Source organism: Trachinotus anak, unplaced genomic scaffold (assembly GCF_046630095.1).
Source record: "Trachinotus anak isolate AG129_WGS33_773 ecotype Australia unplaced genomic scaffold, CSIRO_AGI_Tana_v1 ptg000001l, whole genome shotgun sequence".
Classification (NCBI taxonomy): Eukaryota; Metazoa; Chordata; class Actinopteri; order Carangiformes; family Carangidae; genus Trachinotus; species Trachinotus anak.
Window position 1 is genome coordinate 16,105,414 of NW_027273852.1, and position 23,287 is coordinate 16,128,700.

The 23,287-nt window shown below is 41.5% G+C and overlaps 1 protein-coding gene across 1 annotated transcript in view; it reads left to right on the plus strand.

The window, feature by feature from the left end:
• The first annotated feature begins 291 nt into the window (after positions 1-291).
• The window catches only part of fhip1b (FHF complex subunit HOOK interacting protein 1B), a 28,310-nt gene continuing 5,314 nt past the window's right edge, over positions 292-23,287 (plus strand). The window contains exons 1-11 of the mRNA XM_071480430.1: positions 292-715; positions 5,813-6,312; positions 10,800-11,204; positions 11,546-11,776; positions 15,444-15,689; positions 16,040-16,207; positions 17,478-17,557; positions 18,066-18,235; positions 19,082-20,479; positions 21,455-21,633; positions 22,287-22,449. Coding sequence (XP_071336531.1) covers positions 6,184-6,312; positions 10,800-11,204; positions 11,546-11,776; positions 15,444-15,689; positions 16,040-16,207; positions 17,478-17,557; positions 18,066-18,235; positions 19,082-20,479; positions 21,455-21,633; positions 22,287-22,449 — 3,169 coding nt within the window. The 5' untranslated portion in view covers positions 292-715; positions 5,813-6,183. The remainder of the gene's footprint in view (positions 716-5,812; positions 6,313-10,799; positions 11,205-11,545; positions 11,777-15,443; positions 15,690-16,039; positions 16,208-17,477; positions 17,558-18,065; positions 18,236-19,081; positions 20,480-21,454; positions 21,634-22,286; positions 22,450-23,287) is intronic.

Genomic DNA, 23,287 nt, shown 5'->3' on the forward strand with positions numbered 1-23,287 from the left:
CATGGCAGTTGAGCAAACTGATGTAGACACTGTGATACAGTTGAGGAACCAGAAGAAGAGGAAGAAGAAGAAGAGGACCTTGAGTTGGGACTGTTTTACTACCATGGTCAAGAATGATGCTCAGACACATCATCATCACATTTCTTTGTTATTTGTCATCGGTTTCTTGAGAACTATTTGCCAAATTAGAACCGATCAGCATGAGTACACAGCGCACACTTGACAGCAGGTGACGGTGTTTGCTGCTTAATTTGGGCACTTGAAACCCTTCATACAGCGGCGCGGAGCAGCGGCGCGGAGCAGCGGCGCGGAGCAGCGGCGCGGAGCAGCGGCGCGGAGCAGCGGCGCGGAGCAGCGGCGCGGAGGTGTGAGTCAGAGAAGCCGTGTAGGAGGAGTTAAAGTAAGATGGCTGCGGGAAAGGGAAGAGTGTTTGAGAAATCATCAAATGGGATGTTTATCTGTCGCTAACAGGATGCACAGCAGCCCGAATGAAGGAGTGGTCAGTTTGTCAGCTTCCCCGGCTCAGTATGGTCTAGCTCGCCAGTTGTCTCCAGGTTACTTTCGCGCCGGTCATCCGCTTGCTGCTCTGACATTGTGGAATTCATTAGCAGCTAGTCGTTAGCAACCTACTAGCGCTAACGCACTAGCAACCAGCTAGCAGGTATCAGTGGACAGCACCTCGCAGCAACTGCTGAGACAAATACAGACCTCTAAGGTAAGTGACTTCAGAATTACTTAGCATCCAAGAGCTCCAGTATGTCAACCAGATGAATCGACTACTTACATGGTTGACGTTTCTAAGCTAGCTCGTTGTCTTTGCACTATCAACTAGCTAGCTACATCATCTCGCTATTGAATTGCATTGATTGTTGTTTTCCGGCGGAATCCAACGTAAGCCGCTTCGCCTGGCTAATATGAGATCTGGTTCAGGGCGACGACTGAGAGATCAGATGTACAGCCCAAATGCTAATGGGATAACGTCAACTAACCGATCAGTTTGAAGGCAAGGTCGTGCTATTTGATGGCTGCACTCAAAGCGAACTAGGTACGCTAACAGCCTGTCAGATTGACGGGGACCCATGACCCAAAACACTGCAGAGATCGGTGCCTGACTTAGCCTGATACGTTGGGTATTAGAAATTATAACGTTGTCGGCCTGAATGAAGTAAGCGATTTTTTTCCTCCCGGGATCTCAGAAACAAGGAGTGGTTTGGTAGTTATTTACTTGAAGTGTGTCAAAAGCAGTCAACTCATCATTAATCTGTAACCTCAATGCACTTCAAAATTTAATTGATCATTTCTCTTGATCAAAGGCACATGCCTGAATTTGGAATATAATTAAGTGCAAAGTGCTGAAACAGATTAAATCATGATGGATATATAAAGTCACACAATATGAATACTGTTTCAGCGTCCAAGTGTTGTGTTTGATTTGTCTAATTTCTCAGATCATCAAAAACTTTGAAGTAGGAAAATCAACAAGTGCTTGCTCAGACTCGGGTATCTTAGATCACGTATTTACAGATTTAAATCGTGATTTTCCTAGTTTGACTAAGGTCCACTTACTATAGGCTTCAAACCATATTTCCCAGCCTTTGTCACCACTGTTTTCATGCTCAAGAATGAACGTTGGTACTCAAAAAATTTTGCCATTTTAAGAATGCATATGATCCAATGATTAGGTAGTTAATCAGTCAACTAATAAGTCAAGTCAAGCACAGTTATTTTTACAAACAAAACTGCTAAAAGATGCACTGGTTTTAGTTGCAAAATGTGATGATTTGCTGGTTTCTTACTCTCAGTGATGGAATATTTGGCTTTTGGGCTGTTGTTCAGACAAACAATGTCACCTTGAGCACTGGGAATTTGTGATTTTCTTTTTTTTCTTGTATTTTACAGACCAAATAATGAATCAACCGATCGGGAAAATAAGTTGCTAATGTATGAAAAAGTAAAAAAAAAAAAAGATTATATAAAAAAGGGTTGATATTAGACCTGAAATTGAAAAGTAACTCACTTTTTATGACAATATTTTGTGATGTATCACCTGTTTACTTGTGTGTTATATCCTGTTTTGCAATAAAGATGTACTTTGTACACCATTATGGCAGTTGTCGACTTTTGTAAGGCAACAATTGCCTTTGAAGGTGGTTGAGGAGGTGGTTGTCATAGTGAGGGATGGTGGTTACAGAGCGGAAGTATTTGTTGGTACAGGAGATCAGTACAGTGTGTTATAAACCAGCTTTACCACAGGGATTTTAAAATATATGAAACAGGTGTCTGTATCAGCTTCATCCTGTCTCTGCTATGCAAGCTCGCTGCCTCTATCACTGCATACACTCATGTGATCAGCGTGGTTCAGCATTGAAAACATAAAATGACGGATGTAGAAATGTGAGGAATGTGGCAGACAGACTTAGCAGAGACCTGGGAGGCTCTACCTGTGCACACCTGGGGCACACCTGGACAATTGCCACAGAAAGCAGGTGTGGTTGTCAGTTTGTGCATTTTAGGAAATCACAGAAACTTTGGAAAGAAGCTTTTCTCTACTTCCAGTCTGTCTGAACATCTGAGAGAGTGTATCTTGGCCTGTAGACTTTGAGCTCTGAGATTGTCACAGTCAAGACGAGCTGCGTTCTGGTTTGTTTGATCACTAATCTTTGACAAACTCAGAGGCAGCCTCCCTTTAGTGGAATCTGTAGTTGAACTTTGCACTCATTTTATGGGTGTTTTTTTATGATGCAGTGTGTGTGTGTGTGACCTGAAAATAAAACACATTTTGAATTTTGAAATGGTTTAGCCCATATTAGCTGGAAAAGTTGAGGCAGACTAGCTGACATGAGTTTAAGGTAACTGCATTTATGGTGAATCCTAGAGTGTGTTTTCAGTGAGCTTATTTACAGGGTCATTTTACTATAGATATCTCAGTCTGGACTCTTTGCTGGTTGAGACTTTCCGCTTTCTTGTCTTAGCTATAGATTCATTTAGTGTTTCTAAGGAAAAGACTTAATTTTCTAAAAATAGCAGGAGTATAATTAACTTTGACTCACCCTCTGGCGTGCGTGTTACATTTGACCTGCCTTTGTCAATGCTGTTTGTGTAGAGACACACACAACTGCTGTATGAGAAAGAAAAGCACGGTACCTTATTGATTTAAGGGGGGTCGAACCAGAAGTCATTGAATCTGTGATCTGTGACCCAAGACATCACATAACTTCAGTCCGAGTCACATGACTTCAGTCCACTTCACGTAGCCATAAGTAATATCAAATGTGTTTGTAAACTGCTTTAACGTTTACTTATCTACACATCCATTTTAACAATGTGACACTGGATTCACAGACCTATTGAACCTGGTTGGACTCACCGGAGGGGTCGCATGAATGATCTTTTATTCAAACACTTGGGAGATGAAAGTAAACAGTTTCACACACATAGAACCATAGCCATGGATTTCAAGCTCAACTAACAAGTGCTTTGGACATTAACTTTGAACTAAATACATGACAGTGAAGTCAGATTTCTCCTGCAGAAATCAAACTGTGTTATTATGTTTTTTCTTAAAGAAATACCACCGAAAATGAATCTTTTGAGTTTCAAATAGGCCTGAAATGTGGTTCTGAAGAGTTTGCAGCCCTCTTGTTCATGGAGGACAGCAGCAAAGCCAGAGTCACAGCAGAAAGACGGAATCAACACTACTCCTGCTGCATAATCCACCTCTCCACTGTTGATCCATCTGTTCAGTTGATTCTAAATAATTCTAACAATAAATCACTACATGCACTTCTTGTGGCAGATATTTTTGGAGCTATGAAGATGTGATGGTGCAACGTGGAAGTAGTGTATTTAGCTATTGTATGTTGTGGAATAACTCAGTGTTTTTGAGTATTTGATACTCAAAAGATTTTCATCAGCTTTTTTTCTTAGTCCTTTACCCCACTTAAGGAAACCACTTTCTTGTTTACGAAACATTTAAGAAAACAAAAAAACACAGAGTCTCTTTTCTATGAAAGGAAATATGAGAGCAGTAAAATAAGGGCATAGGGACTTTAGTAATAGTCAGTGGCTCAAGAATGCCGAATGGTGGAATGGTGGAGCAAGAGGACGTGTGCATTCCCTGGTCATTGGTTGAGTCCATGCAGGCATCTTCAACAGTTACACACTTGCACGTAGAATTTGCATCTCTTACGTGTATTATGTCAAAATGACAAAGTGTCGTCGAAGGTGTCTCTGATAAAAAGATGACACGTTGGATGTTTGAGTATGCGACTGTTGCCTGCACCTCCTCATCAGTCCACTGCGGTTGCTTTCCTTTTATCATAGCTCTCTTGCAATATTATGCAAAACTGATAAACCACATTTTTTTTTTTTTTATTAGACTTACAGAGAACAGACTTTACATAAAACTTTGCTCTGACCATGTAGATTTGCTTATATTTCCAAAGATCTGGGCAGCCAATTTTCTATGTTTTTTTTTTTTCTCTCTTTAATCAATATTTATGCCCTAACTTTGCTAATGTTTTGGCCAGTTTGTTGAAAAAAAGTTGGTTTGATCAGGGGCAGCAATTTTCAGTGGGTGGTCATGTTTTTGATTTAGATAATCACGTTCAAGTTCTGATTCAAATACTATATTTCAAATACTATTAGTTGTGGGGCAAAAACTCACCCATGAAGTAAAGCTTAACCAACTGACATGAGGTGACATGAGGTGACATGAGGTGATGTGAGGTGACGTGAGGTGACGTGAGGTGGCGGGCCAGTTGACACTGACACTTAACGCATTTCATGTTTTTAATAAGCTTTTTTGATGAATCTGTCATTAACTTGGCCGATGAATAAAGCAACAAAAGTGGTTGAATTTTTAATCCCTTCTACACACTGATTTCCATGTTAAGCAGGAGGTGGACTGGCTGTAGGTGGACTGAATGGTTTCCTTGGAAACAACATACTGTAGAGGCTGACTTATGTTTGTTTAGGAAAACACAGAAAAAACATAGAAGCTCTTCAGCACAAATGACTGATTTCTCAATGGATGACAGATTTAGCCGCACAGCTTACACTAAGGTGGCTATCACTTTAATATCTCTGGCTGTATGAGACTGTTTCGTGCTCTTTTGCTAATGAGAAATGCTGACTGGAAATAATGGATTTACATATTTTTTTTTTCATCAGTGGGAAGTATCTTGATTTTACTTAATGCACTGGTTATTTTGCCTTAAATTTAAACACACAATTTCACAATATATATTTATGTATCATGATTATAAAAGTACATAGTGATAGAATAGTTGATCTATACACTTACCAAGTGTGTCCTGTGAAGTGCTGACATTAATAATACACTTTCAGGGCTTTATTGACCTGCTAGGCCTAAGACCTGTGTAATTTTAGGTTTAACTGCTGCATTAGCCCAAGCTAATCCAGATTCTGATCAGGTTTAGGTTTGGTGTTAAATTGCCTAGTGTGACTGTAAATGAACGGCGTAAGTGCATTTATTCAAAGTGCTTTGCAATTTCATCCAGTTTCAATTTCTCTAGCCCAACCAGTGGGAGCAATTAGGGTTCAATGTCTTGCTGAGTCATAGCCACCCTTTCTATGTTAAGTGCATGTGAAGCCACTGCATTACATACACAGTAACCACCCTAGTTATAGTAGCTATTCAGTAACATTTTCAGTGCCCAGGCAAAAGGAAATACAGTGTAAAATGTAGACTTGAGAGTACAGTTGCACAACCTTTGGGAAAATATGTTGTTGATTGTGTTCAGAAGTTAATATGTTGATGTCTATGTTCTGTTTTCTTTTGTTCACACAGCACAGAGTGCCTGTCCTGACTGGCTATGGAGTGGTGTTGGCTTCAGACTGGATGACAGGGTCTACAGGGAGGACAGGGTCACACAGTCTCTAAAGCAGCAGTGGGCTTTTCCTAGATGTACACTGACTGGCAGTGACAGCCCATTCAGCCAAACCTCCTTCACCTCCTCCTCTCTGTTTGGATACACTTTCCCTCCCCTTTACCCCCTTCTCTCCTCCCCTTCTCATTCTCCTTCCCACATCATCTTTTAATTTTCTTCCCCTCCTCCCTTCTTCTCCTCTGTTCTGTTATACTCTGACCTTTTACTGGAACTCCTTCTCCTCTTCCTTTGAGTTCTTGTGACTTTTGACCTGCCTCCTCCTGGGTCCAGGATGAGCTGGCTGAGCAGGTTGAACCCACGGGGTCCTGGGAGTCGGTCCGGCCGGAGTGCTGCCCCCTCCAGCCCCTGCACTGCTGACCCGGAGACCTGCCTCATGGTGTTTGAGAACCACTGGAGACAGGTGAGCTGGAGACATACATCTAACCTTACATTTTGATTTAAGTAAATATTTTGTTGTGATAAGACTTATCCTTTCATTTTTTTAAACATTATTTTACTCACCAACTTCATACTTCATATCTGAGATCTGGAGATGAAGCATATCTGCTTCACCATAAAGTGCACAGGCCACTCGAAAGGTTTTTAAACAAGTCCCCAGTTAAGCAATATTATCCAGAGCACTTATTTTAAGTGCTTACTGTAACGATGTGTGCACGCAGTAGCACATGGTGTGATCGCCCTTCAAAAGAAGTGGTTTGTATTATTATGTCAGCAGCTGGATCAGCAGCAGTAGCAGTTGTGACACACAGCACATGAAGGCAATTAAGGGACTTTTAAAGGTTTGGTCAAAATTTTACTGCTGCTTCTCAGAACTCAGTCAAATCTGAACACACAGGTATGATACACATACTTAAAGTGTTCAGTGTTCCTTACACACTTTATGAGGATATAATTGTGGTAGATATCCATCATGAATAAACACTGTTAAATCTGCTGAGAAATCACAGAAAAATCAAACTCCAGACAAACCAACCAAAGAAGGAAGAGTTGAAGAAATGTTTGCATGATTTGTTCTCCTTGCGGTATGTTGAGCTACACACAACTAAAAATAAAATGTTCACTTTTTGTTAACCGTGAATTGGAGCGACTCCAGTTGGAAGTTTAAGGCTCTTTAGGCCCTGTTCAGACCTGGCATGAACATCCGATCACAAGTGGACTGCTCTAAGTACCTGAGACACACTGAGGATGCATTTGAGATCCAATCACTCAGACCACATTTGGAGGTGATCTGGGTCACACTGAAGGACTGCCTACTCAGCTGACGTCCTCTGCCACAGTTTAATTTGTCCAGCCACAGTTTCATGATGAACCAAAAGTATTTTTACACTTTGCACAGTGTTTCCCATACATTGATTTTTTAGTGGTGGCCCACCACAATATCGGTAGTCACTGCCACATATTAATTTTCAAATTAATTTATTTTTTTTACTAATTCAAATGGGTAAAACCTTATTTTATTGCAGAGCTGTGCACAGTGCATTGATTTGTTCAGCCCCACCTTGGCCCACTCTCTCACAGTCATAGTGCTTTGCTAAAAACAGCAATACAGCTGTTAGTGATTTGGGGGCTGCTGGCAAATAAAATACTGTCAAAGACAAAGTCCTGTAGTAAATCAATATGTATTACATTTCTTTAACATTTGATTTCTTCAAAATAATGTTGTTGAAGTTTGCTGCTCAATAATGTTGTTAATTGAGTAGATATGAGAAAATAAAGCAATGTTAATTCTGTAATGAATTTGCTTTCTTTTTTTGGTTGTTGTATCTGTACTTTTTATCATTTTGTAAGATAAAAAAACAAAACAAATAGAGTACTGTTAAAGTACCGGATCAATAAGCAGTATCGATAAAAGTAGCAGAACTGTTAAAATCTTACAGTACTTATCCCTGATCACTTGTAGATATAGACACACTTAGAGATATCTGCTTGTGACTGGATCACCTCAGATGTATATTTATGTCAGGTCGGAACAGGGTTTAGTGAATGATTGATTACAGTGGCAAGAACAAGTATGGGAACTCTTTGGAGTTATCTGGTTTCCTTTATGAATTGGTCATAGTATGTGCTCTGTAGCTGGGAATCAGACCTGCACAACATTCGGGGGGGATTTTTGACCATTCTTCCTTACAGAACTGCCTCAGCTCAGCTGTATTCCTCAGACGCCTGGTGTATAGATCTCTCTCGAGGTCATTCCACAGCATCTTAACTGGGTTAAGGTCTGGCCTCAGACTGGGCTACTGCAAAAGTCAGATTTTCTTTTTTGAACCCATTCTGTAGTGGATTTACTTCAGTATGTAGGTTCATTGTCCTGCTGCATCACCCAGCTTCTGCTGAGCTTCAGCTGGCAGACACCCTGACATTATCCTGTAGGATTGATTGATAAACGTGGGAATTCATTATCCCCTAGATGATGGCAAGCTGTCCAGGCCCTGAGGCAACAAAGCAGCCTCAAATCATGATGCTTCCCCCACTGCACTCCCCCCTTGTGATGTTGTTTTCATGTTTTGTGCGTGGTGCCCTTTTTATGCCATGTGTAGTGCTGCATCTTCCCGAACAATACAACTTTAGTTTGAGTTGTCCACAAAGCATTTCCCTAGGAGTGTTGGGGAGTGTCAAGGTGCTGTTTGGCAAACTTCAGGCGCAAGGTAATGGCCTTTTTTTGGAGAGCAGTGGCTCTCAGCTTGGTGTTCTGCCATGGACACCCTGCCTGTTCAATGTTTTGCGTATAGTAAATTCATGACCAGAGAGAACAGAGTCAGTTCCAATGATTCCTTCAAGTTTGCTTTTGCTGTTACTCTAGGGTTCTTCTCTACCTCGTTGAAGATTCTGTGTTGTGTCTTTTAAGTCATCCTGGCAGGGCGCCCATTCCTAGTTAAAATAGCCGCAGTACTAAATTGTCTCCATTTATAGACAGTTTGTCTGACTGTAGACTGATGAATGTCTAAACTCTTTGAGATTACTTTGTAACCCTTTATAAAGCTCTATGCAAATCATCAATTCTTGATTGTAGGTCTCCTGAGAGCTCTTTTTTGCAAGGCATGGCTCACATCAGCAGATGCCACTTGTGAATAGCAAACTCCAAGTGTTTGACTGTTTTTTTTATAAGTCAGAGTAGCTCTAACACCTTCAAACCCGTTTCATTGATTGGACTCCAGGTGTGCTAATTCCTGACTCCAAATAGTTTTTGTTGAGGTCATTAGTCGGGGGATTCTCATACTTTTTCCAACTAACACTGTGAATGTTTGAATGATGAATTCCATATTAACAAAAACAATGCAATAATTTGTGTTTGTTCACTATTGTAAGTTTGATGAACTAATTTCCATTTATACATAAATACAGGTAATTCCAGAGGGTTCACTGACTTTTTCTTTCCACTGTGTCTGTCCAGACACATGTGTGAAAGTACACACATTCAGTTTGCTGTGCCAGTGGTGATGAGACTAGTCAGTTGTTGTGTGACTGGCTCATGCCCAGTCACTGTCTGAAAGTTTATAGGTTACAGAGCCTTGTCAGCGCCTGACTGTTGAATTTGCTCTGAGACAACAGGTGACATCTGAGTGATTCTTATTAGTCTGTGGTGGCAGGCTCTTGTTGTGTGGACACATTGCAACTGTATTCTTTCTAGACCAGACAATCTAGGCCTGGATATGTAATTACTGTTGAAGGAGAAGTTTTATTTTTTTTATGCAGTAATGATTTTAATTCAGTTGCAACATATCCAATAAACTCGTCCTACATGTAGGTGCAGGATTCCTAGTACTGTATGCAACATGCATGTGCTAATGTGGAGGGAGACTGGAGCACACAGTCAGTTTTTTGGGTTTTTATAGCTTTAAGAAGAGGGTGGAAGTGTATGTCTTGATTATTTAGTTACATGTAATTGCATATGAGAAAACAACACAATGGTTTTGTGGGCAAGCGTGTGTGCAAACGTGTGCATCATGCAACATTCACCAAATGCTCATAGCTCATAATTTACTATACACACAAGCTGCTAAAGCGCAAAGATGTACATCTGTTATCTGCACAGGCTGCTCGCAGATCTGCAGATTCATCATGGCTATAGTCATGCTGACTGGTAAACCTCTTGATAAATGTTACGACACCCTGTCTTGTCAGTTCATTTTGTTTTTTACATCCCTATTTATACTGTTAAGTCACATTCTAATTAAAAAAAAGAACTGTTTCAGTACAAGTAAAGACCTTTAATTGCATGGAAACTATCTGTCAATGTATTTTAGAATTCAGTGAATTATAATAAAATATTTTGTTTAAGTTAACTGCTTGTATATCTATTTTTTGAATGTATTATATATAGTATATTATTGAGGGTAGAAACACAACAAAAGTGCTGAACATTTTCAGATCTGACTGTGCATCTGACTCTTCACATCAAACATTTTTGGCTTGTCGTAGTAGGAAAAGCACAGGTGTTCCTCGTGACATTACTGGAGGCTATGTTCTATAAGTGTCTGTGTATTCCATGTTGGCTGTGTCCCAAATCATTTCCATGTTCACTTATTCGCCTCTTGCCATATTGATTTTGGACACAGCTGCAGATGCAGTGAGCCACAGACAATATCAGGACCTTGACCAGAAAAGCTGAATGACATTCAGCCATCATTCACTTTATTATTTACACCTGTGCTTTCCCTACTGTGAGATGTCAGAATGTCTGCTGTGAAGAAGGTTTACAACACAAATGCAACAAAATCCTTGAAAGACCAGATGAACGACTTTATATGCCTCAAACTCCCACTTAATTCAAAACCTGTTCAGCAGTTGAAAAACAATGAAATGTCTGTTAGAGGCCACAATTTTTTTTTACTCCTCATCAAAGGATAGCAGTGTTAAGAGTTAAATATTACACTGCTCCTTTGTCAGGTTTCTTGGGTGTTGGAGCAGCACGAACCTTCATCCTCCAGTGATGACCTGACAGCAGTGAGGAATCACACAGACCAGATGTTATGTCTGCTGGCAGAGGAGAGGCCTGCTGACTGCTCAGAGAGTGGCGCCAGCGTGCCACCCATGGGCCCCATACTGGAGCTGGTGGTCACTGAGAATATTCTGGAGTGCCTGGTTCAGTGGCACCTCCGCCGCGGCCTGGACCCGGACAGCCAGGGGGCACTTCTCAAGCTGTTTGAGATGCTCATCGGCCAGTCCCAACAGCCTCTGCTGCAGCACACAGCCATTCTCCACCCCCTGCTGAGGCTGCTGGGAGCTTGCGCTGACCCAGAACTGGGTTGTCCTTCAGCCCTGGAGAACAGTCTGGTACTGCTGCTCAACCAGGTATACTCACCTCCAGTTCATATACTTCTCTTATGTGTGTGTATGTACCTAAAATCTGAATAAGATCGTGTTTGTTGTTGGCTGAGAACAGACAGTAAGACTATTGAGACCTACAAAGACTAAATACCCCAGACTTACTGTTTCAAATAATGTCGTACAGATTGTCTAGTCTCAACAGTCAGAAAGGGGCACATGTTGAATGACTGAGGTAGACTATTTGAGTTACAGTTACACATAACAACCTGCCTGTGGCATACTTGTCACCACTGGTTGATCAGTATTTTACACTACATCACTTAAAACATTTTTTTTTGAATTATAACTCTTTAAATCCCCACCAGGTCTGTGTGACCATGGCCCGGCAGCCGGTGGTTCTAGAGATGTTGTTCCGGGCAGCGCCAGCCCAGCAGGGCTCCACCAACCTGTTGATCTTCTCCCTCCTTGTGCCATTCATCCACCGGGACGGAGCCATTGGACAGCAGGCCCGAGACGCGCTGCTGCTGGTCATGGCGGCCTCGGCCAGCCACGAGGCTGTGGCACGCTACATCTCTGAGAACTCCTACTTCTGCCCGGTGAGTAATGCTGCTCATGAAAACTATGTCCTCAGTTTTAAATATTGAACATATGCGATGCAGCCATGTACTGGGTTTCCCTTCTTATGGTCCTTTATGTGTCAGTTACATAGCCCGATACATTTATTGGAAATTACTCAGGAGTTTATCATCATTTTCAGAGATTGTTTTACTGCCCAGCCTGAGTGCCATGTGTTTTAGGGAGATGAACCTGGTCGTTACGTATGGTATTTTATATGTGTTTTTTATTTGGGGATAAAATCTAATTAAAATCAAAACCATTTAGAAAGCCAGTGAGATAGAACTTTTTGACTCATATTCAAGTCATCATGAATTATCTTGTTCAAGTCTTAAGAACTCACGACTCCAAAGAAAAGCAGAGATCTGATCATTTGGGTTTGACGGTTTATTAACATGTTCACTGTATTGTCAAGTTTTCAATTTCCACTCACAAGGTAAATCCCTGAGCTTCTTTCAAATGTTGTAAATATCCAGCCTTGTTCTTTTTCTTTTGATGCAGTGATGGTTTTATGCCACTCTTGGGTTAGCTACTTAACTCTAATTCACTTTCCTATGCAATGCTGTGCATATATTAACCAACTTAAATCTATTATTTATAGTCGATTTTGGCTCTCACAGAAAAGGGCACTCAGTTTGAGATACACATGAATACTACCTACTCTTACATGATGTGATAGTTGGGGACAGCTTATAATGTGGGACCCTGGCTTGTTTTCAACACTGCTTTTAAGAAAGTGTGTGCGTGTGCGTGTGTGCGCGCGCGCGCATGTGTGTGTGTGTCTGTGCTGTCTCATTCTGATGGATCAGTGATGGTGTGTGATAATTCAAGGGGAAGGAGATGATTATGCATTCTGACAGACTGTTCATCCTTATCAACATCCTATCAGCTCTGTCTCAACTTTGAGAGCTTCCTGTAAACATAACCACCAAAAAAAATGGCCACCATAGCCAACACCACACATTTACAATGTTAAAGATAAATACATAAAAAATCCTCTGTATCATACAGACTCTTTCCTGCTGCTGCTTGACACAAATCCATCATGTCTAAACTTCCAGGATGGATAATCAATTAATTCAACTCAAGTTTAACGACATTATGGAACAAAAAAAAAAAAAAAAACGAGATGAAAACAAAAATAATTTTTCTCTACTACATTTCAAGCATTAATTGATTACTGAACTTGTGTATTCTTGGAGTGGACATTTACCTTTACATATAATATTTTCCCTAAGTGTGTAAATAAGAAGGCTTGGTATAAACCTGGTATATGCCTAGACTGTGTATTGGTGTGCGAATCACACAGCTATGACCAATTATACATACGAAACAGAGGGAATTAGAAATTAGAAATAAAGAACTGCTTCTAATACAAGCCTGCCACTAATAAAGGCCTGTTACCGCCTGCAGTTGAGGTAAAGGCCCTTCTCTGAGGAAATACAGTAGATGGAACTATTCTGCTGTAAATGCCCCCGATGACGTGGTACAAACTGATTGTGCCAAATCATTTTGACAGAGCAACAGCCAATGGGAAAAGTCTGACACCCAGCTGGTCGATCGATGGTGTAACTTCATCACTCACTCAGTGATGGACATTTACAGATGTAGTGCTGGCCCGTGGCCGGTCCAGCCAAATGGTAAGAGGCATTTGTAAAGGACGGCCAGTGAGCTGTATCGGCCTGTGTTGGTGTAGTTTCTTACAGCTGCCACTAGATGTAATTAAAGAGCCATATTTACCTATTAGTTTCAGATATGTATTCACTAAATAGGGTTGTACCTACCATTGGACTTGATTCTGATTGTGACTCACTCGACGTACATTTGTATGTCAGGGCCAGTGTGACCAGTGTTGACTGCCTTAATCTGGAATTAATTACAGCAACGGAGCAACATTTTAGCTTTGAAACTACATCATGAGAGTGAACAGTGTTGTGTGATGTTTATGTCTGAGTACAGTAGATTAATACTGTGGTTGGGATTTTCCTCCTCAGCATGCTCACTGTACTGCTGAAGCTTGGCTATTTTCTGCTCGTCCTACTTCCAGCAGCTTCGGTCTGACCCACTTACTGTCTAGAAGGACCAGTGGAGGTGGCATCAAGGACCAAATGCTTCTCTTTGCCTGAGTCTCATTGTTTGCTGCACATTCTCGCACATTCTCGCACATTCTCATCAGCCTCGTTTCACAGTTGTGGATGTAGCAATAGACGAGTGCTACAGCTTTCTTACTGTGTGGTACTATAAGCAGTGCTCATAACAAACACTCTTCTTCTCTCCCATCCTGCAATCTCAGGATGACTTCTCACTGATTAATGAATTGTTTGCATGTATTATGTTAGGGCTAAAAGCTCCAGGTTTCCACATCATAGGTTTTCAAGCAAGCAAAAATGAAAAAGTACAGTGTAATAAATGTTGTCGCCTGCAGTCAAAACATTAAGTTACATGAGGGCAGTTAAATGAGCTGTTGTACATATTTGTTCACTACAAAGTATTTTGTACATCTCTGGGACTAAAACGCAGGAGGTGGTAGGTGTCTGTATTTTCAGTGTGTGGAATTGTCAGTATTTTTCAACAATTCATGCATCAATTAAAAAACTAAACATTTGACAAAACTTAAATTGAAGGTTCCTATGCATTATAGAGCTTATTATTATTATAAGCTCTTTTATGATAATAAGCTCTATTATAATCCATTATAAGCTTATTATTATTATTATTATTATTATTATTATTATTATTATTATTACCGGTATTATTATTATTATTATTATTATTATTATTATTATAAAGCTGCTTCAGTTTTGTTTGTCAGAAAATGATAAATTGATCATAACTAATTTAAATAATAAGTTGATCATATCTTCCTAAAGGCCATGATAACATCTCAAAATTACTTACTTTGTTAGACCAATAGTCTAAAACTGCTGTAAAGGACTTAATTTAACATAGGGCTGACAGTGGCATTGGCAGCAGGGCGACCACCAGGGGGGGCTGTGAGGTGCCTCATAGCTGCACCACATTTGCTCAAGCTGTGCTCTCAGTAAAGGGAAGCAAATATTGGAACTTGCATTAAGGGAGTTTCCTACATATCCCACTTTCCTGTCACATGTCAAACAATGGCTTAAATCAAACCAGATCACTTCACTGTTAACTTTTAATTCAGCATGCTCTGTACTTTATTTGTCTTCCCTACATCTGTATTCTATGTTTGTTGTGTATTGTTACCTCCCAGGGGACTACAGATGTAAATTAGCATTCTTGCTACAGTCCATCATGTTTATATCTGTTATTTTACATTGATATTCATTAATGTGCATTGTCTCTTTCTTATAAACAAATGAAATAATTGATAAATAAATGAATTAATACTTTGTGTGAAAAATGAATTACATGAATGACCATTACCTATCAAAGTCGGTGCTGATTCATTTTCTCTCAATCTACTAATTGATTAAATCAACTTTTTGTTTCGACTCTAATTTAGGGTTTGGTCTTGTTTTGTCAGTTTAAAAAAAAATCAAGTAATTGATCTGTGAAAATCTGCTAAAAGTCATTGTGTTTTAATTGTGTTAACACCAGTCACCTACTGACCCAGTGGGGCTGTTGAGACTTAGGAGTCCTACATGAAACTTCTCTGTGTCTCCTCAGGTGTTAGCAACAGGCCTCAGCGCTCTCTACTCCTCTCTGCCCAGGAAGATCGAGGTTCGAGGAGATGACTGGCACGCCCTGCGGCGGGAGGACTGGATGGGTGTGTCGTCACTTGTGTTGTTCATGAACTCACTGGAGTTCTGCAACGCCGTGGTGCAAGTCGCTCATCCCCTGGTCCGCTACCAGCTCCTGGACTACCTCCACAACGGCTTCCTTGTTCCTGTCATGGGCCCTGCCCTGCATAAGGTAGAAAAGGGATGAGTGGCTGAGATAAGATCATGGTTACTCTGGATAAGCACAAGTTTGATTTTATTCTGACCCTTGAAGTAAAACAGAATGACGTGGACCACCAAATTGTGTACCAGATGGGAATTGACCACCCAAGAGTTGCTGGAAGCAGGAGGCATGGAACAATAGTGTGAATGGATTTGTTTGCTTGACTTTACTCGACAGATGAGTCAGTCAAAGCAAACCACTCATTTCACACTGTTGGAGAAATTGTTTCATTGCCTGGTTTTAATCATAGACGTCATATTATTCATGGAACAGCTGCCACATTGCAGTTTTGATATATGTGTGTGTGTGTGTGTGTATAGTCCTCAGTGGATGAGATGATCGCCAGCACTGCCTACCTGGACCTTTTCCTGCGTAGTGTGACTGAGACTTCCCTCCTCAAAACCTTCCTGCGCTTCATCCTGCTGCATCGCCATGACAATGACACCATCCTGGACACACTGCTCACACGCATCAGCAGCAATTCAAGGGTTGGTACATACATACATACATACATACATACATACATACATACATACATACATACATACATACATACACATACATACACACATATATATATATATATATATATATATATATATATATATATATATATATATATATATATATATATATATATATATATATATATATATATATATATATATATATAAAATCTGTCTGTGTGTATATATTTGTATGGAAGAGCCTCAGGGCCCTCAGATGAACTCAGTAGTGTGGGTGGTGAGTGGGCTGTGAGCAAAAATTTATTGAAAATTACTGCAGCAGCAGAATGATTTGTTTTTTCAGAGTAAATGTAATCAAGCGCGCTGCATCTATTGACTGTTGCGCATTGTTTGTAGTTGGTAAAGCAATCCAGAGTGAAATGTGTTTACATAATCGTCAGTTTCATACATTCAGATCCCTCAGAATGAGCACATTCTGCTCTCTGGGCCACAATCATGGAAACAGGAACTTCATTGTATCATGTCGCTAGTTTCTCCCTTTGAACGGGGAGTTTAAAAATCTTTGATAGATACCACAGCCTTTCACAAAGGCTGTCATCTTTGTTGTAGTGAAAACATCATTTTTCAGAGTGCTAAAGAGGACAACGATAGAAACAAAGCTTTGGATCTCTTTTGTAGTATTGGCCATTGTTTGCACAATAACATCACAGTGTGGCAACACCACTGAACAAAGGGACCCCTCATGCTGTGGAAAAATGTTTTTCACAGCCGGAACACACCTGAAAAATGTGTCACTTTTTAGAAGTGTATCGAACGATTTGTCTGTCCTCCTGTGATGGCCAGCATTCTGGTTATTCTGTAAAATACTATGTAAATATACTTCGCTGTTTCACTAACTACACTTTGACAAAGATAAAATGCTTCACGACAAGTACAACTGCACTTAAACCAAAACACTATGAAATTAAAGTTTATTTATCCACTGTTGTTTGCACTATTTGTTTATTTATTATACAGGGAACTTACTGGAACTACACTGATGTGATTGGATGAAGTGTGTCTCCATCTCCATAACTGATTGTCATTATGGGCAAAATTACAACAGTGAGACCCAGGTTATTGAGAAACAAAAAAACAAAAAAGCTTTTCGTCATACCTGCTGGTTAAAATACGAGGTCATTAAAACTTCATGTGGCAATTTTTAGTGGAAAATGTTTTTCCCACCTATCATATTTAAATTGGCAGTGATATGTATAAAATCTGTCTCTGAATACTGATGCGTGTGTTGCAGCTCTGCATGGTATCACTGAGCCTCTTCAGGACTTTGCTCTCCCTGCACTGTGAAGACATCATGCTGCAGCTCGTTCTCAGGTATGTCTCCGGCATGTCTGAGCATCTCTTCTGTTTTAACAGGCTCATTTAATCTGCCAAACACAGCTGCAGTGGTAACTGTTTTTCTCCATATCCAGTCATTCAGATTAACTGAAGGTTTATTTACACAGTCACTATCTGTAGATAGGGATCATTGGAGGGTATAACAGATGCCAATCCATCATCAGTTTTTAGTTGTACTATCTGGGTTCTTCAAATGAGCAGTTTTATTAACCTGTGAAATACATTTACATATTGGCAAATACATTTTCACAAGAACTGTGTGAACATCCAAGGCCAGCTGCCTGTGACTTTCAACTTCATGTTGCTTCATCACCAAGATGAATGAGAATCTTAACACTAAAGTTTGTAACTGCAGTGTGTGTCTAGGTGGCCCGTCAAAACACAAATGGCAGTCTGAACAGTGATTAACTGCGTAAATGCAAATTAAATGGTTTGTGTGCGTGCGTGCGTGTGTGTGTGTGTGTGTGTGCTTGTTTGCTCCCAGGTATCTACTGCCCTGTACCCATGTAATGCTGAGTCAGCGTCGTGCCATCAGGGAGACTGACATTTATGGGAAGTCAGCAGACAAGTTCCTGTCGCTGATCCCGGAGTGCTGCCGGCTGAATGCAGCGCCCTCTGCTGAGCGGGATGAGGACAATGCATTCTGGGGAAAAGGTGAGCAGCGAACACCCGAGAAAAGGAGATGATTCACACTTGACAGCTGTGAATGTAAACATGAATTGAATATCGATTACAGCTATTCCAACACTAAAAACAGCTCATCTCTCATTTTTTTCATCTACTGTGTGGGAATGTGTTTTTCTAAGTAACTAGGGACTCAGTGTTTCTGTGCTTTGGGAGGACCATTACCAAAAAATGGTAAACTGGCCCACAGAGCCCTGTAGGTGTCACAATTGATATTGTGTTCATACCCAAAAAAAAGAGTAATTTAAATTCTTAAATTTGTGTCAAATTGCAGAAACTGAAATGAAAGGTTGTCGTTACTTTTGTGCTCAGTGAGGGAGTAGCCCTCAGTGTTAGCAGGAACCCAGCAGCTGGGTTTCAGCTTTGCCTTGACAGTGTTTTGTGATACTACATTAGATGCTGTTTCTTCCAGCTTTGGAAGTTGTCAGTTAAGTGTACATGTAACTGTGTAGCCTGGGCAGCACAATGAATAATCTGATCCAAATGAGCTGCTTTAATGTTGCAGCTCATTTAGACGAGGCTGCTGCCTGTTAAACAGCAAAGTGTTATTTTTGACAGCTCTTTAATATGTGTATTTGGTAAAGTTATGTTTTGTTAATTTATGCGTGCAAATAAAGTGATTCAAGAATTTCATGAATTGGTAATCTAAGTATTCATCTGACAACTGCTGGGCTCTGTAGAAAGATCAGAAGGTCACTTTTGTGTGTGTGTGTGTGTGTGTCTTTTTGCCTTGTAAAGCCAGTAAATGTTATATGATTAACTTATTAATGTTGGAAAGTTAAGGCCTGTTTCCACCTGTGGTTTGTTATCCTGCAGTGCTGAACAGTCCGAGCACAGAGTCTCCAGCCCCGCACAGACCCAGCACCCCATCCCGCTTAGCCTTCTTCATCCGCCAATCGAGCAGTGGAGGAGGATCAGGAGGAGGGGGTCCCCCTACCCCCACCAGTACGGAGCCACTGCAGTCGGGTCCTGCCAGCTCTCACCCCTTGTCCCCTGACAGCCCAATGCACCAGCAGCAGACACACACAGAGTTTCTGGAATGGGACTCAGGTTATCTGGAGTACCTCAAGGATGCTCGGAGGGGCATCGAGCTGTGCTCCTGGGCCTGCCGTGATTGGTCGGCACCCTATGATGGGGAAAACCCCTCTCCAAACACAGCCCCTCCTCCCCCGCCTCCCCCTACCTCCAACCCCTCCCTGGCTATGTTCCCTGAGCACTTCTCTTTGCAGCAGGGAGGAAGCAGTAACACTCCTCCTGGACAGCAGAGGGCGGCCATCGTGGCCGCTGCGCGGTCTGAGTGGAGCAGCTCGGAGCGGGACAGTGGAGAGTGGGACGTTACAATTGGCAAAAACAGCTGCATTAGCCTCACGCCACGCTCAAAGAAACGCAGCCTGCAGAGAGAGGAGCTCCTGCCGAAACCTGTACCTCCTCTCGTCCCGTCCTCCTCATCTTCAGCCACTCCTCTATCAACGTCCCACACCGCCTTGTCCACAGCTGCTCATATTCCCACCTCTGCCATCACTGTTAGCTACCAGGCCATGTATAATGGAACAACGGGACAGGGGGATGGCTGCTCAGACAGTCGGGACAGAGGGCTGGAAGTAAAGAAAGTGAAGAGAGACTTGGGGGAGCAGCAGTACTTGGATGAAAATGCAAACCAAAATGGATCCCTCGTCACACGCCCCTCCCAAAGCTGCACCAGTCTCCCACAGTCCATTTTTAGCAGCAGTGACATCAGTGACGTAAAATCTCTTTGCCCTAACCAGATTCCCTCACAGAGCTCCATTTCCCAGCCAACGTCTGACACCAAACTGCTGACCAGCGACACCTCAAACCCGCACACTGCATCCTCAGAGCTTCCAGAAACCAACCAGGCACAGCAATCTGTAGAGAGTCTAATCAAGGAGCTACTGGAGCAGGCACCAGGAGACCCCCAGCTCTCCGGAGACTCCAACGGTCAGGGCATCAGCATCGAGGCCTTCACACAGGAACTGAGGGAGCTGGAGGACCGGGTGAGGGAACGCAGCAGAGCAACCTGCCAGCAGGAGGAAACAGCCAGAGAGTCCCTGAGCGCTGAGCGGCAGGAGGAGGAGCAGCAGCTGTCCTCAGCCCTGGAGGCAAAGCTGACAGGCGACACAAAAGCCGAGGGGCCTGTGGTGGGCATCTGCAGTCCTGCCAGACCACTAAATCAGCCTGCCTCTCAGCCATACACAGGTGAGACTCGCGTTGATATTGTGTGATTAATGCATGCATTCCTAGACTTTCATTTGCAGAACTGCACTTTTAAAAGTGTTTACTTTATTGGTTGTAGTTTTTCTGATTGGTGCCTGTCATCATTAACAGTGTGTGTGTGTGTGTGTGTGTGTGTGTGTGTGTGTGTCACATACAAGTACGTGATAGATTTTTATGTTACGGATGTGTTGAAGCAAGTGTGTCACTGGGTAGCACAGCCAGTCAGGAGGCACATACATGGCCGCAGCAGATGTTTTTTTTTCTGAATTTCATACAGTGTTTGAGTAGCAGTTTCTCTGACTGTCACACTTGTTTCCCCCCATTATTTTTGTGGAAAATCTATGTCTTCTGTTTCTGAAGCACTTTCTTAATAATACTGACACAGAGGAAGATCATTCCCTATCACTGACATAACACATGGTTTTTTGTAACTAATCATGACTCTAACAGGATACGAACCTGATTCAGAAGGTCTTTTTCAGTTTCCGAATGTGGAAATTACTTTAAGAACCAGTTCAAAATGGCCTTTTCAACTGATAAATTTCATCATGTGAAATCACTGAAGCAGTGATTGAGACTAACTTAATGCTTCAATTTTTCTATGTCAATATTCACCCCAAGATGAAACCATTCTTCCTCTTTGTAATGACTGTCTTTGCAGTCACTTTTCCATTAATTCCACAATTCATAGGGGATAGATTACATCTTTTCTTTTCTCAGTGGCAGCGCTGCAAAAGAATGGTGGCGGATCAAACTGTCCTGGTGTAACCTCTACAAGCTGTTAAAACACCTTGCTAACTATTATTCACAGTTTGTCAGCCTCCCCGCCACCTCGGTTATTTAAAAAAGCTGTCAAAGACACCTCCGGTTTCACCCTGACTTTGTTCACATGCAGTTCAGCCCAGGCTGTGTGCTGTATCTTTCCATCCAGTGACGCACTGATCTTTCTCTCCACAGGTCCATTCATGGTGGTTCTGTTTGCCAAGCTGGAGAACATGCTCCAAAACTCATTGTACGTCAACATCCTGCTCACGGGCATCGTGGCCCAGCTGGCCTGCTATCCTCAGCCCCTCCTACGTTCCTTCCTGCTCAACACCAACATGGTCTTCCAGCCCAGTGTCAAGTCACTGATCCAGGTACGCTGCACCCTGCAACACCTAGGATATAATGGGCTCGGAATATCCTGTTTGCCTTCCTCTGAACTTAAAGCACATTAGATTTCACAACCAGGTACTCAGCACAAAGTGTAGAAAATAGTTTCTGTATTTGCTCTTGAAGTGATGACAGTTTTTAGGTTCCTGCTTTTAGGCATTGTCGTCCATTTCCAGCCCACCTCATGTCTGTGCTGCCTCCTGTTCCAAAAGCATCAGGCCCACAGTGATATTTGCATAGAGAGTTTCTTCCTATATTCTATTTCTATCCATATTCTAAGAAACTGTGTGTAAAACATTTAGTAGCTCAGCTTTGATAGAGTGACTCATTCACACAGTGAAGATATTCACAGTCACAAGGAGGTACAGTAAATCCTTTCAATTCAAATGAACCTGTGGCCTTTTCTCTAGCTCCACATTCAGGACAAATGCTACTACTACCATGAGACTAAGTGTATCTCCCCTCAACACACTAACATCGTGAGGTGTACTGAATATTGCAGCCTCTGGGCATGGCTTCAGACTGTTAGTCTTACTTTCTATGCCAGAATCTGTAAAGTCAAAAATGTAATTTACCGGGACAGCTGTTTTTGAATATCAGTCAGAACTCTAAAACCTTGCTCCCCAATTCCCCTCAGGTTCTAGGTTCTGTGAAGAACCGCATCGAGGCATTTGCAGCCTCCCACGAGGACTTCCCCGCCATGCTGAGGAAAGCCCAGCAGTACCTCGTGGCCCGAGGCAAAGTGGACTGGAGTGACTCGCCTGCAGCTGTTCCCACCCTGCGGCGCTCTGATTCACTAGGTGAGCTTAGAAACTGGAGAAACTTACACATAGAGGTGTGGGTTCCATATGTTGCAAATTTCTGCTGAGAGGGACACAGACATGTTATAGTTGAGTTCTGCAACTGAATCAGTTTCCCTCCAGTGCTTGAACAAAGCAAAATTAATTATCAAGGCCTAAAAATGTGAGTTAATAAGTCACCGTTTTTATTTGCACACTCCAAATAAATAGTATTTCTCAAGTATTTCCCTATATCTCTATTTATATAGCACAAGTAGTTTCAAGTTGCTTTACGTACAATTTAACTGTAAAGAGTATTAAAAACTGAATAATTAATGACAAATAATTTACTGAAGGGATTTTTTTTTTTTTTAATTCACCTTTTTAAAATGCACCGTTGAACACTCTGGCCTTGGTGGCACTATTTCAGGAGTTTTATAAGACTTCTGACTGTGTCTCCAAAGTGTTTTCCACAAAATGTACTAGCACAGGCCTCATATACCTTTTTTACGCCAAAAAACACACTAAAAAAACTGGACGATTCCACCATGTTCGTGCCTCTGTAACTTTGGCTCACTGTTTCATTGTACTCATTCTGACTTTTGGGTGGTAAAATATAAGGAGTCACCTCTCAAGGGAGACCAGGGTTATGACTGTAATCAAAAAGGTTGAAGAACAGTAACCTTTTTATTTTGGGTACATTATTTTCTGGCTTGTGCACAAAAATGTGGGTGTTTGGTCACAGGTTAGAAGATTTTAAATACACAGTGTCAAAGTGCTTCACATTACTGTAATTATTTAAATGGATATGAAGGGAAAAATGTGTTCGTACAGATATACTGTGCATGTGTCAGTTTAA